The following is an 18645-nucleotide window of genomic DNA, read 5'->3' on the forward strand; positions in this document are numbered from 1 at the left end:
CCATGTCTTGGGTGTGTGAGAGAAAGGAAGGGAAGAATAAATTCCTAACTGATGCAAATTAACATGGATTTATTGACTTCAGGGCATGTTTACAGTTGCTGAAAATCTGTACCAGAAACTATGATTCTGATTTAAAATTATGATCACCCTTGAACTGCGTATGTGGAGTTGTTGAATTTTTTACCTCTAGCTGTAGCATGAAGACTTATGACAGCTGTACCTGACCCAATGAAAATTTTTTTAACATAGACCTACTACACAATTACAATTTAGGGTTAACTAAGGGAGACTTGGCCATTAGAGGATGTATCTCGATTTTACATACCTGTCTACCTATGTCATATATATTCTCATATATATATTTGTTAAATTTAGCTAGGACTTTTATTGCAAAATTAATGTCCCAATTTGCCCCACAGGAATATTCAGAAGAAAATGAATTACTCATGGACAAAGGAGAGGTTTAAAAAACAGTGCAAATGGCTCATTTAATTATTTCCATTATGTAAAAAAGCAATCCTGAGTATCTTTGAAGATTTTTTTTTTCTATGTTAATTAGGACAAACTGAAATGAGAAACAACCAGTACTGTAATTGAACGAACTGATTTCCAACCTTTCTTCAGGACTGAAATTCTGAAGCATATTTGTTTACCTTTGTTTATTATGCCATTATAAGCTATATATTGGTTCAAAATCTGTAGCTAACAGCAACATCTGTTCAGCTTTCATCTATTAGTTCTAAGACAGAAATTTGAACCTATAAAGTAAGCCAGGTTTTGGCCCACTCAGCTTTCCAGCATATTCTTAAGAAAGGAAATGCAAACTCAAGCCATTCCTAATAAGGTGAATCCGACTAAGAATTGTTTTATTTGTTACATTGTATCATTTAAAAATTTGAGGAATTCATCTACTGAAATTAGAAACAGAACTTTTCCTATCATTAGAATTACTATTCCCATACATAATTTGTGGTAAAAAAAAAAAATTCTTTGACAGATGTTTTAACTGGAATCATTGTCAGGGAATATAGTTCATATACATGTATCCAACAGTGAAGAAGCGTGACCTAGGTACGCTTGACAATGTTATGTAAAAACATGAAATACTTAGCAATCACTTAAACGTTCTGTCCTCTTCTGCATTTGATTCTCGAAAAATAGTGGATACAATTTGGCTTTTATCTGTAAAAACACTGACGATAACAAAACATAAACAATAGAAAAATGGAACAAGTAACTTCTGTTTATATCATGAATCATCCAATGTTTACCTTCCTATGAAACTGGCAATTACAAAAACTGAGAAGGAAAATCCTGTTTTCACATACTCCAGTGTTTCTAGAGAACTATGAAGGAACTATAGGATTATGGAGAAATGTTTTTTTAAGACTGTGTGAAAAAGTTTTGTTCTTTTTTCATTTATTTTACATTTCAAGTGTAAAAAAAGGGAAAAGCACTTTGGTTTAAAAGATTTATTTTATAATGTTTAATCTGCAAGATGTATGACTGAGTTTATGTATGGGGGCAGGTCTGTAACCCCCCTCTGCGCACATCTTTTTAAGACAGGATCTTTAAGGTTCCCAACTCAAACTGCCCTAAGTTTAACACACAAAACTTTTCGAATCATCGGGCCTCAAGGATGCCAATTTACATAGCTACATAGAAAAGGATTCACTAATTTAATTGCAATGTGTAAATAATTTAGTTCTAACCAATGGCTAAATCAGTTTTATATCACAAGAAAATGGACACTCAATGTACGTAGCAACTACTGTTACTCAATTACATAGACGGCCTTCTAACACTTAATGCTCAGTGAAAATCCATAATTATATGTGATTTTGGTACACACCAGTAGGAATGAAGCAAATATAAAGAAACCACGAGTGTATAAAAGATTGGGGATTTTGGTTTTATTTTTTCTTCTCAAAAATGAAACAGGAACATGTATGTTCACATTTATAAGAGCTACCAGGTCTGGAAATTTAAATGTTAAGATTAAGGCAATTTTTATTTTCACATCTTGTATAAATGTGGTCAAATTCAATTCTGTTCTAGCTTTTTATTTCAATGGAGTTCCACCCACTTATTTGCAGTCTTAGTGAAGCTCATAGAGTATTTTTATAAGGATACTGGCTTAGATTTTCACAGCTGCCAATGGCATTTAGAAACATTAATTTTGTGGAAAATGGTCTCCCCAAAAAACATTGTCTATATGAGCAGAATATATAGAGAGGGTAAAAAACTATTTTCTGAGATACCAACAGAATTCCAATTGACTTCAAAAGCAGTACAACAAATTCAAACCCAGTTTGGGTAGCTCACACATATAACTGGCAATATTATAGCCACGAAAACTAATTATGAATTTGTTCCAGTTGCACAGATGTTGAATGCACGTATATACTTGATTTTGGCTTCTTATACTTCTAACTTATTATACACTAGTTATCTATGCTTATCACCATAATATCAGTCTCCCAGCTGTGCATTAAATGATATGACAAACTTGTGTCCATCTGTTCTCACATCCATTCTCCCAGGGCAAATATCTGTAAAATGGTTTCATTTTGATTTCTTTTTTAAACTTATGTATATATAATATGAGAAAACAATTGTTATGTGTGAGGCCCTGTTCTTCAGTGCTTATGTTAACAAAGCCAAGGTTGAAAAACACACCTTGCATTATTTTTCCAAGTTCTTAACAGAATTCCTTCTTCTGTCTTAGGCTGCTCCCAAAGAATGGACATGTTAAATCTCTACAGAAACAAGAGACCAACACTGTAACCTTACTATCATATTATGACAAAATTTAGAAATGGTAATACTAGGTAGAATGGTTGGAAGTCTTTCACTGCAACTAATAAATTTGTAAAATCATCTTTTGTTAATATTACAGCTTAAACGCAAGTCAACAAATGCATGCTTAGTGATAGAGAGTAAAATAATTTAGAACAGTAAATTTATCCAGTCAGAAATTCATCTTCATAGCTATTGCATAGCCCTCTGTTCATAAAAAAACTCTCTAGCAATGGGATAGCCAAGTTCTGTGGTTTTAGGCACAAATACTGAGTAATTCCATGGCCCGGTCCAGCTCCCACTGAGATCCAGGAGATTTTGAATGAGACTGTAGAAGATCCTGGCAAATCATTTGACATTGTATGTCATTGGAATGACAGGGGCATTACTTGCCTGCCCACAACTGAATGTAAATTTTAAGAGAACAAAGAATACTGATCACAATCTAGCTGTACAACCGAGTGAAAGCAAATTTTCAAGGAGCAGGCAGATACCAGTTTAGGTGAGGGTTTTTTTCTACATTAAATAAACAGCAAAACATTAGTATTCTTTTTTGTTTACATTTATCACTGCCATATGTCAAATTAGGACAAAAAATTCCCCTTAGTCAGAATGTTATTTTGGACCATTAGCTGTGAAATATTTTCAAATACGGAATGATGCAATTTAACAGAAACTACTGCAGAACCTAATTGTGGTACCTTAATTGATCAGCCTGAAATTTTTCTTAAATAAAGCAAGATAACTATATTCCAAACTACTTTAGAAGTAACTTTATTTTAAAATTCCATTTTTAGTATAAACTAATTATTAGCGTGAACCATCAAGAGTTAGCAAAAGTAGACACAAAAAGTTAAAAACAACAACAAAAAAGAAATAAATGCACAGCAATCCTTCTACTCAAAGGCCATGTTAATCTTTGGCAACATTCATTGAATGTGACTTGCATTTCCAAGTTTCTTCACGTATGTCCAAATGCTGTAATGCTGGTAAGTTTGTAAGAGAATCTACATAAATTTTAATTGCTTGTCTCATAGTCTCTCCTCAACAGATAAATCTAATCCCTTCACTTTTTAGTAAGTGAAGGCTTGGATCAATGGAAGAACATATTACATGCACCTAAAATGAACTTTAAAGAGACTGAAATAAGGCACCCACATTCTAAACTGTCACATTTAAATGTTGGTAAGATTATTCTCCTGATAATATCTTCAGCCTTCCATGTTAGTGGAATAATAATGGATAATAATTAGTGGAATAACAGTGGATAATACCTTCAGTCTTCCAAGATTTTGGCTAAAGACCATGAGACTGCATTAGCGATTTATCTTTGTGAGATAACTGTAAAATTTGTTAGCCCAATATTTATACAGAATTCAGTGTTTCGATAATGAGACCTTCACCTGTATAAGACCAGCACAATGAGGTGAATGATTTGTACAGGAACATTGTTCTTCACACATCACTGTGAGACTCAGGGAGTTCCAAGATTCACTTATCCAAGCAAAAGCTCTTGTAGCCCACATCAATCAAATATTGTGCCATATTTTCCATAAAGAAATTAAGCTGGGAAAATATGAGCTTAAAATTGTTTGGTTTGAAAACAAAAACTCAATTTGTGTGTTCTTCCATAGCAAAAAAAAAAAAAAAATCCCAACGTCACTGCTTAGTAGTTTTTTCAAAAATATACTAAAAATAGGAGGCTGGGCATTCTATATCCAAAATGGAAGCTGTCTATAAACCTATAATTTGCAGACTAGCCAGCTGCAAATTGGTTTTCTGACACCATTTCATATACTAGTTCCTATATAAATGTTAGGATAGTTTGGGGACCAAACTATGACACATTAAATATTCTACTTTGTTTGCTATGAGAAATCTTTCTAGACTGTAAACAGGTAACTGTTGTGTTTGCCAACCTATCACTGTGTTCCAGAAAGGCAAGCAAATAAATTGTAACTTCAGTGGTAGAGCTATTGAGATTGTTAAACAGAACCCAACTGACTTCACCTTTATTTCAAACGCTGAAAGTATGCACGATTTTTCAAAACCAGAAAAATTGAAAAACGTGTTTTAAAAGATTTAGTGCTATACTGCAATCAGATCACCGGAACTGTGACCACACTGGAAATACTGCTGGCCTCCCAATCCAGAGAGAGGCCCAAACTAAAACCTTAACTAAAAATATCTTGAACTACAAGGAAGCTCAAAATCTTAAGGGTTACCTGTCATGAACGAAACCAAAATCCTTGATTCCAGTGTGGCTCCATGTTTGTTTGTGCTTCCACACCTACTGAAGAGGTACAGTGTGAATGCTATGATGTTTACCTGGGTTATTACCAGCTCGTGGACAAAATCCTCAAATCCAGAGGAGACATGAAGAAAACATTTGACATCAGAACGTGCTTTTGCTGCCTCTCACTTGTAGCGCACAGCCGTTCTGCTGAGAAGAGGCTGAAGTGACACGTCAGTTGTAAAGCATCTGACACTAGGTTGAATTTAACCATCATCTAGATTTTGGTACTTGACAAAAGCCCTACGATTAAAAAAAGGCAGCTGTGCTCGCTTCAACATACCAGCTTTACAGTCTCTGTCGTACCCCCTTGTCGTTCAGATTTCCCCGAAGAATGTGCCTTATTAAACGCACCCCCCTCCCCGTGCCATCATCCTCTCCCAGGTGCCGCCCGGGCTCCCCGGGGGAGCGCCGGCCACCGCACCGCCGGCGGGGATGCTGTCTAGAAAAAAAAAAAAAAAAAAAAAAAGGCACCAACTCGGCCGAGAGTCCCCTCGCCCCGGGGGGTCCCGGCCTAGAGAGGGTCGGGGAGATGGGGAGAGGCCTCGACGCGGGGCCGGTGCGGAGGAAGCGGGGTCCCCGCGGTGACGCAGCCCCGCGGCGGGGGACTCTCTCCCCGCCGGCCCGGCCGCCGCCCGCGGTCTCCGCCGGCACCAGCTCTCGGCGGAAAATGGCCACTGCCGGGGCCAGGCTGCCCTCGCCCCTCGGCTGGGACGGGGGGGCTGCGGGTCGGTCGGCCGTGCAGCCCGCGGCGGGCCGCAGCCGCGTCGCCCCGGGAGCGGGGCCTCTCCTCGGGCGGGGGAGGGGCTCACCCGCCTGTCCCTGCGTGGCGCTTACCTCAGGGGGCGAGGAGACGGGGGAAGGGGAGAGAAGCGCGGCGGGAGTAGGGCAGGGGGGAACCGCTGGGCCGGAGCCCGCCGCGGCCCCGACTCCCGCGGCGGACGGGCGGCCGCCGGCTGCGCCTCTGGGGGCGAGCGGCCGCGGGGGGGGGGGGGGGGTAGGGTGGGGGGGGAGCGGGCCCGCCGGGGGAGGGGCCGGGCCGCGGAGGGGGCAGGGCTGCTCGCCGCAGTCACCCTCACACATACCGCGCCGGGGAGGAGAGAAAAAGGCCCCGCTCCGGCGGAGGGATACAGCCCTACATATATAGCGGGGCGGCGCAGGCTCACACCCCCAGCACTTCTCCGAGCCGCGCCGGGGAGGAGGCAGCAGCCGCCGCCGCTCGTGGTCGCGCAGTTCGTGCAGCCGCCGCCGGGCCCGCCGCCGCGCCATGGTAGGTAGCTCGACCGACCGCGGGGCGCCCGGGCTGCCGCGGGGGCTGGCTCGCTGCGGAGCCGCGGATGGTCGGGTTGAGTCGGTGAAGCCGGGCTCTCCCCGGAGGGGGGTGGGGGGGAGGCCGCAGCCCTTCCCGCCCGGGTCCTCGCGGGGTGAGCGGGCTGGTGGCTGCGGATGACCCCCCCGCTCCGCCCCACCCCCCCGTGGCGCTGCGCGGGATCGCCGCGGAGCTGCGGCCCTTCCTCTTCCGCTGCTTCTTCCCCTTTCCCCGGGGCCTGCCGTGTGGGCGCCCCGGCCCCGTGCCCTCCCGCCGCGGCCCCGCCTCGCCTTCCCCCGCATGCGGCGCGGGCTCCCCTCCGGAAAGGGCCGGGCGCGTCTCCCCGGGGCCGCGGCCCCTCCGCCGGGCAGGGCGCGTTGCGGGGCGGGGGCCGTGCCGGGCGGGGCGCGGGTCTGCGGGCGAGGATCCCGCTCGGCTCCGGCACCAGCTGCACTGCGCAGGGAGCGGGGGGGCGGCCCGGGGGAGGGCACCGCGCAGTGCAGCTACTGCGCCCTCGTCCCCCCCTCCCTCCTCCCCATCCCCCAGAAAAACGCAGCGACGGCGGCGGCGAAGCCCATCGCTGTCTGCATTACATCATGTCTCCTCCTCTTCCTCCCCGGCCCCCGCGCACCCTCCGGCTGGGGGGGACCGGGGCGCAGTGTGCGTTGCTGGGTTGGAAACGGCCCAACGCCCGCACGGGGGGCTCGGCGGGGGGGGGGGGAGAGCGGCTGCCCCCGCCGCTGGGGAGGGGGGGACGGGGAAGGCTGGCTGCGGAGCCCGGGCGCCCTCCCGGCTGGAGGATGAGGACGTGGTGTGGCCGGCGGCTGGAGAGGGAGGGGAGACGGGGACGCACTGCAGCAGGGGGTGGCCGCCGGCCGGGCGAGGCGCCTGTTGCGCCCGGCGGTCTGCGGGCCGCCCGCTCCCCCGCCGGGCCGTGCCAGCCTCCGCCTCGCCTTCCCCCTCGGCTGGCTGGTGGGCTCCGGGAGCAGCTCGCATCACCCCCCGGCCGTCGGGCGCTGCGGTGCCAGCCCGGACTCCTCGCACAAGAGGGCGAGAGGAAGGGCTGGGATTTTCCCGGCGGTTTTTCGCTTCCTACGAGAGCGGCGAAACAGTTGCAGGCTGACCTCTAATCGCGTTTTGGCAATCTGGGTGTTCCTCGGCTCTGTCTCTCCATCTCCCCTTCCCGTCGGGGAAGGCTGACATCACCAGGACAGGATTTGATGACTTGGCTGGGTGGGGTGATGGCTCCAGCCCTGGGTACCTTTGTCCTGTAGCTCAGGCGTGCGGGCAGTGGCTGTGCCTGTTGCTCGGAAAGGTGAACCCCATGGCGGTGTGGGGTTGGATTGCACGCTTCTGGCATCGCAGTGTGTGGCGAAGTTGGGTTTTGTGGGTTTTCTTGTTTTTTTTTTTTAATCCGAAATCCGATTTTTAGAAACAGCCAGTGAGCTCTGACTAATGGGGCAGCAAGCCGGTGCTGTGGGTTGGAGATTTTTGCCGAGGCGTGGCTCTGTTTCCTGTTCTGCAGGGCATTGAGTCTGTTATGTAAATTCCTTAGATAATCTTTAAGTAAAACCTTGCATTTTCTGGAAAACCACAGAATGCCGAAAGTCGAACTGGATTTTGAACACAAGTTTTCTGCTGTTATTAAAGAAGATTTACTAAATTTGAACTCTGTCTTTACCTGTTAGCATTTCTCTCCCTTTTGTCCCCCTCACCCACTTGTACATATGGGGAATTGTTGAATCATTAAATACAGATGTTAAAACATCATAAAAAGAAACCCCAACACCTCTTTACAGGTGAAATCTGTGTATGTCACTTAACATACAGCAGGCTTTCAACCCTACCCTATTCCCCTGTGCAAGAGCTTAACAGATTGTATAGCCTGTTATTTCTCCATTGTATTTGTTGCTCTTTGCTGTAGTTAAGTGGTTTTTATACTTGAATAATGGTATTTTAGAACAAAAGGGTTGCAGGATGCCTGCTTTCTCTGACCTACAAAATCCTCTGTTCTATTAGTAAAAGCTGTCCAATAAAATGAGTTTAAAAGGAGTTAGTACCTTGTATTCTCCAGTATCTTTGATTAGACATGTAAAACCCAGGTGTTTTTCTTTTTTAATTACTAGGAAGATGCGTATTTTTCTGTAAAGAACTGGCTAACTCCTTTGAGTCCAAACAGGGGAGCTTTTTGTGATGCTTTAACCATGCAGAAGGGAGAGGCTTCTGGAAAGATGTGGTTAGCATAGTTAAGCTCTGGGAAGGCCCCTTTAATTGCCCATTGAGCTGTATACCTTTGGATGCAGCAGTGGTCTCTTGATGTACAGAAGGTCATAAGCAGGCATTTTAAATCTTGCCACTTAAAATGATGTATAAAAATCCCTGTGTATCAGCATGAGGCACCTAAAGCTGCTTGGCTGAATGGAAAAATAATGTGATGCTCGAGAACTGGCTTTTTCTTTGTCGGAAATAGCAAAAATCTCCATAATACCGAGGAGTAATTCCTCCTAATATCACAGCATAGTCCTTTCTGTTAAGCTTACAGTAGGCTAATGCTTGATGCAGTGTGGTGGGGGAGGGTGGACTTCAGTAGTGTTAGATCACTAGGTGGCACGCTTGTCATTAGTCTGCTAATGTGCAAATACCCCCATGCAGTATTAGGGTCGCTATACTGCTGGAAATGACATCTGATGTGATGTGAAACCCCAAACACTTGTTGTTAAGGATTTCATGCCCCTCTGACCAATTGCAAGGAGCCTGCCCTGTGTCCTTCACTTGACCAAATCGGATTCTCCAAGTGGAAGGATGTTATGTCTTGTTCTTCATGTGCAGTTTCAAAACAAGTCAGCTTATGTGCTTTTGGAAATGTCTGTGTGGTGTAGGTGAGTGGAATCTCCTTGCAGAGGCAGAATTCCAGGCGTTGAAAGTGGCTTTGTGAAAGTAATAATAAATCACTACTGAAATCTAGAGGAAGTGTCTTGTGGCTTGGCATAGCTAGAGGTAAACAATATTCTAAAATGTTCTATTCTTTGTGTAGGCTGATCAGCTGACTGAAGAACAGATTGCTGGTAAGTGTCTTGATGAGAAATGATTACTTTTTTGCTAACTCCTTGTGTGACTAGAAGAAAATACATGATCTCAAACATAACAGAAAAAAAACTTTTTAACAATTTCAACTCTACTAACACTTTTTTAAAAACACTCGCTTTTTTTAAAAAAAACCCCACAATGTTCCGGAAGATTACTGGTTCATTGCCTCTTAATTTAGACTGCTTGTTCCTTGGACTACAGATAATGATTTTTTTTAGACTTTCAGACTTGAGCCAAGTCCTTCTAGATTTCTTGCAAACAGAAATAATTGCTAGACTCAAGTGAACTTCTTGGATTCAAAGCAGACCTAGGTACTATTTTCTTTTTAATAAAGTGAAGATAAACTTGAAATGGCAACAAATAAATCTAAAATGGACTTATTACACATTAATATAAGCTAATGTCTTTTAAATAACTTCTGTCAGAGTGTCTGTATTTCAGACTGGTTAGGAGAAGGAGCATTATTTGACCTTCTGGAGACCAGTCACCCACTTGTGGCTGACATAAATTCTTATTGTCTGCTGCCTTAAGTGGTAAATGACAACACTTATTGTACCTGTAAGTCTGTTAATGATAAAGGGAACCTGGTGGGTCCCTTCATTTATCCCAAGTGGCTGCTGTTTATGGTGCAGCTGTGCCTCAAGCAAGATGATGTTGAAATGCATTATAGAGTTGTAATGCAGATAATAGCCACATGAAATAAGTTTGAATATACTATGCAAATTACATGTTGGTACTGTAAGTAATTTTTTATTTATATTTGAGTGTTAATTCTCTCAATACATGAACAGTTGGATAAAATGTTTCTTAAAATTGTACCAGGCATTGTGCATTTTTAGTATGCAGTTTTTGCATGCTGGTGATGTTACTAAACTCTGGGACTGTTTCTGCCTCTAGAATTCAAGGAAGCCTTTTCCCTATTTGACAAAGATGGTGATGGTACTATCACAACAAAAGAACTGGGAACTGTCATGAGGTCATTGGGTCAAAATCCAACAGAAGCAGAATTGCAGGATATGATCAACGAGGTAGATGCTGATGGTAAGTGTTGGAAAGGTAGTTACTAGTGCTTAAGTATGTATGACCTCCACACCTGGGCTTGGACTGCATAAAGAAGATTCTGTGACATTGATCTCTTGAAGCAGTTTCAAAATACTTGATCTAAGTTCAGAGGGGTGTCAATTTTTTGATTGCTCTCTGCACAGCAGTCAAAGATGCTAGCAGTATTAGTGAGAATCTAAAAAAGGGGAGGGGCAGAGACAAAATTAGACTGTTTGTCTTTAATATTTTATGGGTCACTGGCTTTCTGTTGCTATCTGACCTGCCCTGACCTGCTGTTAACCTGTGTTTTCACCCAGCTTTTCTATATGTGTTTCATCAGCCCACGTTGGTCTTAGTATCTGTACTAATGTCTGTTGTTTTGTCTAAGGCCAGAAATGTCTTAGGAGTGGAATAGTGCTAAACTTCCAAGAACTGAAAACACAATAAGGAGAGACTGTATAGTCTAATGTAGTGCATTATATCAATAAGAGAGAGGGACTGGAGGCAAAAGCAGAAAAACCTTCCTGTATCAAGTCTATCAGAATTATTTTAAATGGATGCCAGAATGGGTAACTGCACATCTTGTTTCTCAGACTTCAGGAAGGCTACAGTTATAAAAAGGAAAAATGGTTTCCCCTGGTCATTGATGTCAAGGCTTTGATCTTGTATGTTGGTTACGACAGTGATTTTTCTCTAAGAGATCTGTAAAAGAAGAGTGGAAGTATATTGGCAAAAGTATAGATTATCTGATTATTGGACTACATTAATTACAACTACTTTCCTAGAAGTGTAAGTTGACCTTATTTGCTAACCCTTGGATGCAGATACTGAAAACTTTAGGGTTTGCAGTGCTGTGTAGAGTTTGTGTAAGTATGCCTGCCTATCTGTTTAAACTTGTTTCATGGCAGAATGCTTTGCTGCTCTACATGTTTGTTGAGGACTTTTCAGAGCTCAGTATGAGACCTGTATTCAGGTTTAGCTGGTAGATAAATCTGGCCATGATGATAAATAGTTGTGTGTGTCTCAGTCTGGGATCCCTAAGATGCAAAGATTTTTCTTAAATTGCATTTATTTAGCTTCTTTGCTGTACTTATCCAATGAGTTTGTATGTTTCCCTCAAGCAATGGGTAGATCTTAATTGCACAGCAAACTATTTAATGTGGGGGTTTTGGCATATAGGTCTGAATCCTGACTATACAAATCTAGTTTCTGCTGTTTTAAAGAACTTGTTTCTTTACCATACCACTTTTCTCATAGCTTTGAGCAGCCTGAAGTTTGAATCCTTACTTTGAAGGAAGAAATTAAAGCTTAGGGATGAGGCCTGAATGTTACCAGGGGTTTTCAGTTTTGCAGTGAAATACCTATAAGAACCTACTGCTAAGCTCATCAAAAATACCAAGTAATGGCAGCTTTTCTCATGTCATTGGAATTTGCGGATCCTTGTTGCCCCTTAAAATGGTGCATTGCTTTTGTGGTGTGCAACATGTTGAAAAGAAGGTTGATTTTTAACAAGCAACAAGTATTCACGAGCATCTTAGTAAAGTGTAATTTTCTCAAATTTTAGATATCCTGGATTTGTAGTGCCAGCTTTATAATGCATTCCTTTCAGGAGTCTCCCACAGCAATTGGGAGATTTTAAAGAAACTAAACAGTTATGGGGAGTGATTTGAAGTAAAGATAAGTCTTAGTATGGGCTAACCTTGGAGCATCAGACTGACATTTTCTGTGCAACTTGAGTGGCAAATGGTATGGTTTGACCTGGAGAGAAGGCAACAGTTCATTTTGTTGTGTTGCTGCAGTGACATTGTAATAGCAAAAAGGCAGTGGTAGCCATTTAGGGAGAAGATCCAGTTCTTCTTATAGAAGGATTTACAGAGGATCTGTCTTGTCCTTATGACTGAATTAAATGCCTTTTTTGGGGGTTTTTATATAAAGCATGGAAGTTTAATTTTTGGAAGTTTCTTTTCATTAAGGCAATGGCACTATTGACTTCCCTGAATTTTTAACCATGATGGCCAGAAAAATGAAGGACACAGACAGCGAAGAAGAAATTCGTGAGGCATTCCGAGTCTTTGACAAGGTATTAATAAAAGTACAAATATTCTTTAGAAGCAGTAATGATGTCCATCTTTTCCTCAATGTTTTGTCTTTTCTTGTCCAGAAGGAAAAAGTCCTCTAAGTAAAAGCAGAGGAACTGGAAACAGAGCAGGGACTATTCTGGAAACAACCAGGACTGTTGCAGACTGGTGCTACCTGCTTTACACAGCAGATCTAAGCTGTAGGCTCATCCATAAGGAACACTTTCTGGCCTTTCCTTAGGAGCAGAGATGAGCAGAACTTGATGCTTTGTGGGGTGTTGGGTTTTTTTGGGGGAAAAGGGGGTGGTGGAGGGGTAGGATTTTTCTGTACCTTCTGACTTTGGGAGAGTGGGGAAATGTTTGCATGGATGCACAAGGCATTATACTTTATGGAAGCTTTTGAACCTGTGATGAGGTCATTGGTATTCAGAGTGACATGAAGTATTGCATGTTCCATTTCAAAGATGTGGATTTTGAGGTCATTTTCAGGAAAACTTAAGAGCTCAACTCCCATCTTCTTTAAAGATACCTGGGCATACATGGTGAAGGCCAGTTATTTCTAGAATAGGTTTCTGTCTTTGGATTGCTTGGTTATGACAGATGTTACGAGAGAATTGTGTTGAGTAATGGCTGGTGCAGCTGCTAATCTGATGCACGTGCATGTGTGGGAGAAGGCCTTACTACTTTTCCTTTTTATGGGTCTCTAGTAATTCACCTGAAAATGTGCTGGAGGAAATATTCGATTATTTGGTTAGTACTTCATCTACCCTGTGGGATTATTTCTGCAAACTAGATTTGTGTTTAAAGGCACTGAGGTAGCTTATCTACTGGTGATGGACATAATGAACCGCTGCTACTGTATTCTTCCTGTATATGGAAGTGGACAATTTCTGAAATGGCTAGGTATGACCTCTAGGTTTGGATATTACTAATGGGAGCACTGACTTAGAAGTGTCATTTACTCTTTTTTTTTTTGGCCATGAAACTTTTTACAGCTCCTTATGAATTTAAATACTTCCTTCAAAGGTTTGTTCTATATTGTCTTATCCAAGAAGCCTAACCTGCCCACCTGCAGTCTGGTTGTAGAGGTAGTATTACACAGAAGAGAAAGCTGACTATTCTTGCTGGTGGGGAAATTGGTCTTTTTTGGGGGTGGGGCTTGCTTAGGCAGCAGAGACGAAACAAAACCCATTTTGTTTCTGTGTTTATTTTTGAAAGCTCTTTAAGAGCATTAAAAATACCTTATCACAGCTACAGATCAGGCATGCAGTTGTTATTATGGTACAATAATTGTGTAGAAAGATATGGTGGGATGCATGCTTCATAAGGTAATGGGACTAGTACCTAGTGTAGGGTTGGTTATACAGTGTACCAAGTGCTGTAAGGTTACTTCAAAAGCAGTTACTGGAAACCTGGATGTAGCTTCAGAGTTAATCAGTGTCAGTCAGGATTGTTCATCGTGACCTTATGCAACTCTTTCCTCACAGGATGGCAATGGCTATATCAGTGCAGCAGAACTACGTCATGTTATGACAAACTTAGGAGAAAAGCTAACAGATGAAGAAGTAGATGAAATGATCAGAGAAGCAGACATTGATGGGGATGGGCAAGTCAACTATGAAGGTAAAAAAGATGATTGTCTTGACTCAGAGCCATTACTCAGATTGAGTAAAAGCCTTTTGCATAGGGCATTAAGTTCTAGTACTTGAGACACCAGTTTTATTTGGTTGCCTGCTTCTGTGGACAAACTCAGATGCAGTGAAAGGGGCTTTATTTATGCCAGGTGTGTTTAAGAGACCAGTTGAAGTACTTTGGAAACAATAAATCACAGTGACTTTTTATCTTTTCAGAATTCGTACAGATGATGACTGCAAAGTGAAGAGACCTCCTTTACACCTTTTTTCCTCTAGAAGAATCAAATTGAATCTTTTACTTACCTCTTGCAAAAAAAATGTTCATTTATTCATTCTGTTTCTGTATAGCAAAACTGAATGTCAAAATACCTTCTGTCCACAAACTGCATGTAATGGTTGGTGGTCCTGTCCCCAAAAGATAAAGTTAAACATCAGTTTTACAGTATAAATAATTGTACTACCTTGAAAATAAAAAAAAAAGGAAGCACTTAGTGAACTCAAAAGTTCCATTTGCTAATGACTATTACACTGTTTGGGCTGGCCAGTTTTTCATGCATGCAGCTTGACAATTGAGCACAGTCAGACATTTGTATTAAAAGGAAAAAACAACCTAAAGGATCCACTCTTTTGTTCAACAGTGGATTCTAGTTCAATTTGTAGTATAAATTGTCATAGCTGGTTTACTTCAAAATTGGTTTATACCTCAGGATGGTATGCAGCAAAATGGTTGAAGGATGCAAAACTTAGAGAAAATGCCCTAAAGGATGAATGGTTCTCCTGTACGTAGCAGTGTGCTCCAAAAATACGATGATCTTAACTATGGATGGCATGTCTGTGTTAAAATACTGGTTTAACATTGTCTGCATTGCACTATAGTGAAACGGGTGTCGGGCTGTTACCGTTCACAAAATTTTTAAAAGAAACCTTCACCAAGGGAGCATCTTTGGACTCTCATATTTTTAAAACCTTGTGTACCATGACTTGGAGCTGGCGGAGTAGCCTGTGGACTTCAGCACAACTATCAACATTGCTGTTCAAGATATTACAATTTATGTCCATTCCAAGTTGTAAATGCTAGTCTTTTTTTCCAATAAAAGACCATTAACTTAAAGGTGGTGTTAAATGCTTTGTAAAGCTAAAATATATATATAATTGAGATAATAAACCAAAAAAGCAGTAGGAGGGAAGTGTTTCTATGAATGACTTGCTGCTAAATTATAATGCACATGTATGCAATAAGTTATCCCCTATCTTTTCAAGATGGCAAGAACTGACCTCCTGTAACCCAAGACCTTTGCTATAAATAAATGAACTTGTGCTTGCCTTTCATATTACGACAATGTTAATTTAGTTGGTCTCAAAGTCGTGTAATGCTGACTCGTCAACTATCAGCACAGAAGTAACACCTCATTTCACTAAAGTGGAGAGCCCTGAGCATGCATGTCAATACTGGGGAAACATGTATAGGTTGCTTATGTTTTTTTGACAGGTTATAGAAGCTAGTTGGAGAATTTAAACAGCATGGACTTCATAGATACCTATGATTCTTAAACATGCCAAAAATGCATTTCTCTACCCACAGAAAGAAAACAAAAGGATATTTCTTTTACAATATGTAAAAAAAAAAAAACCAAAACCACAAACCAACAACTACTAAGCCTTTTTAGAAACTGGGGCTGTTATGTCTTGACTTACTTTCTCAAACACTTGCATGAATTTTGTGGGGTGGAGAAGAGGACTAGGGTTAATTTAAAAACCATCTTGTTACTTCTGCTTTGCATGCACTAGCAGTGCTTAGTCATTCCAGGTCTCTCAGTAAGTGTTCTCTGATCCTTCAGCTCCCCTACGAATGAGTGGCAAAGCAGCAGTGTCCACTCTTTCTTTTGTTTGAAAGAGGAATGCTTTTTTTTAATAGCAGAGCCTCCACCTGGAAGGCTTTTATGCTTGGGAGGGAGGGACTACAGCTTAATTACTTGACTGTAAGTTTGTTTCCAAACGTAACTGGAGTTGCAAACCTGAATTGCTTAATTGCCTTTGGTTTTGGAGAGTATTGATACTATCTCTTGAAAGAAATGCAAGTCTCCATTCATCCTGTCTAACTGAGGTGCCTGTGTTAAGAACTTGGTTGCTTGAAATGCAGCTTTGCTCAGTGGGGGTCAAGAGACAACTCCAGAAGGCAATTGAGACTATCTGCCTTCAGTGATATTTTCTTTTTAAATTTTATTTTTTCCTTGGGGGTGGGAGGATTTCTGGGTGACTAGGGACCCAGACACCTTAACCAAGTGCCTAAAAGTTAGATGGGCTGAATGTAGGCAATTGTTTAGATCTCTAGTTGTTGCAAAGGCTTTTTGCTATGGCTGTGTATACTGTCCTAGCAAACTGGCCACGCTGATGGGAATGTCTGACTACCATTTGAAAGTAGTGTCTTGCATGGCAGCTGCAAACTGCTACTTTGGTAGTGCTTGAGAATGGCTGCACTGATTCTGTAGACCAGCTTTTAAAGAGAACGTACTCAAGAGACAGGCAAGGTTGGAGCAATGGTTGCTGCTCTGAATTAATTACTTCTGCCTGAGTGTGCAGAGAGATCTTGTCTAGTAGGTAAATGCTTCTTACCATCTATCTGTCATTCACTCACGGTTGGTAGGGTAGTTCATTTAAGAACAGCTGCTTTTAGCTTATTCAGTGTGCTCTGTGCTTGCTAGCAAAGAGACCTCATTCCTGCGAGAGGTTCTTGGCTTGATTAGAAATTGTCTGGCAGTGTGCAGTGTTGGTATGCCCTGTAACTGAATCTGCCTGGAGGTATCTAATTATTAACTGACTTCAGTACCACATCAACCTCGAGTAAATGTATCCTCTGTACAGGACTTTAGCTCTGTTCCCTTCTGCATAGTGAATACCTAGAGAAATGAAACGGTGTCATCAAGGACTTTTTTTTTTTTTTTAATTTTTTTTTCCTGTGAGAGTGTGTGTGTGTGGCTTTGGCTTTTTCCTAATGTGAAAGTGTGGGCTGGATACACTTGGTGCATGGCTTAGAAACATGGGACTGGAAAGAACTTCCTGGGTCATCAGATCCAGTCCCCTGCTATTGCAGGCAACCGTGTCATATAATCCTTTTAATAAACTGATCAAGCTTAACCACCTGCTTGTAAGTGGCTTGTTTTCATGGAAGTTCTGTAACTCATGTTGCTCTCAACTGATGCAAGTAATATATGAAATATGAAGTTAATCAAAAGGTCCTCCAGCTTAGCTTTAGGTTTATCATTACACTTATTTAACTGACTTTCTCAAACCTGTTATTTGCACAACACTCAGGAAAGTGTTGAATCGTTACACCCCCTTGCTATGAATAAGAGTTGGTGTGCTTGCTTATTTTTTTTAATGGAAAAGATGGATGTCTGGCTTGTTGAAATTTGTTAGATATGTTAATTGTCAAGGCAAGAAACAATTGAGTTACTTGTATTTGATACATAAATTTAAGGCTAGAGTATACATAACCATTTTTAAAATACATCAACTTGCAGTGTAGTTTTATATTTAATACTGAAATTGTACTGCTAAAGTTTAAACTGCTGTTAATCATATTCCTCTTCTGATCATAATGAAAAAATAAAGGGTAAGAAAATGCTTAACATAGATTATTCATTATCATGCTTATTTTATTCATAATTCAGGCACTGAAATGTTTCCAGGTATGGGGCATTTGTTTTGTTTGCTGGGATGGGGTGGGGAAAAGGTGGGGGGTTTACTAATGTGGTAGAAGACTCTTATCCCTCAACCATTTGTCACACTTGTGTGGCTTCAGAAACACTGATGCTATCAAAAACTGATCAAGAAATTGTCCTACACCCTATTGATGCATTAAATGCACATGTGGGTCTGATCTGTGGGCAGTGTACAGGGCTGCAGCTGCCAGCCTCTGCCCAGGTGAGTGGGGAGGGGGAAGAAGCTGCATTTTGGTGTTGCAGTACGTGTGTGATGTGAATGCAGATCCTTGTTCCCAGGTGACCCTATCCTAAACTAAAAGCACAGTCTTGGGGTTTGGAAATAGCAGAGTTAATAAAGCTTTCTTTTCCCCTGTCATGAAACTAACTGGAACACTTGTCTTACTGCAATCCAATTAGAGTTTGGGGTTTGTTTGTTTGGTGGTGGTGTTTGATTTGTTTTTAAAATTTAATGACTAAGTGAAATCTGACAGAAAGGACTGTGGCAGGACCATGGCATGTCATTCTGACCACAGACATCTAGCTGTCAAGTGAAGATAGGCAATGAAGGCTGATGCCTTGTTTCTCCTGAATGACATTTAGGAAAGCAAATTGTATACTTGCAAATAGAGCAGGTGGACCTTTCAAATCAGTAAGACAAACACATACAAAGCTCTGTGTGGATTTTTACATAGCAGCATTG

The 18645-nt window shown here is 42.0% G+C and overlaps 1 protein-coding gene and 1 long non-coding RNA gene across 3 annotated transcripts; one reads left to right on the top strand and one right to left on the bottom strand.

Moving 5' to 3' along the window:
* Positions 1 to 1459: 1459 nt before the first annotated feature.
* LOC141923542 (uncharacterized) lies at positions 1460 to 5923 on the bottom strand. Its single transcript, XR_012623325.1, has 2 exons — positions 5025 to 5923; positions 1460 to 2759 (listed from the first exon to the last, which is right to left on the bottom strand). It is a non-coding gene; the product is annotated as an uncharacterized LOC141923542 (long non-coding RNA).
* A 306-nt stretch (positions 5924 to 6229) lies between these two features.
* Positions 6230 to 17876, top strand: CALM1 (calmodulin 1). 2 transcript variants are annotated; one of them, XM_074824926.1, is made up of 7 exons: positions 6266 to 6362; positions 9436 to 9466; positions 9707 to 9799; positions 10386 to 10529; positions 12503 to 12609; positions 14095 to 14230; positions 14458 to 17876. In XM_074824926.1, exons 4-7 carry the CDS (start codon positions 10460 to 10462, stop codon positions 14484 to 14486), a joined length of 342 nt encoding a protein of 113 aa, XP_074681027.1. In that variant the 5' UTR covers positions 6266 to 6362; positions 9436 to 9466; positions 9707 to 9799; positions 10386 to 10459; the 3' UTR covers positions 14487 to 17876. The 2 variants fall into 2 exon arrangements, with proteins under 2 accessions (XP_074681026.1, XP_074681027.1); XM_074824925.1 differs by lacking the exon at positions 9707 to 9799 and having other exon boundaries at positions 6230 to 6362.
* The last annotated feature ends 769 nt before the right edge of the window (positions 17877 to 18645 follow it).

This window comes from Strix aluco, chromosome 4 (genome assembly GCF_031877795.1).
Source record: "Strix aluco isolate bStrAlu1 chromosome 4, bStrAlu1.hap1, whole genome shotgun sequence".
In the NCBI taxonomy this organism is placed as follows: domain Eukaryota; kingdom Metazoa; phylum Chordata; class Aves; order Strigiformes; family Strigidae; genus Strix; species Strix aluco.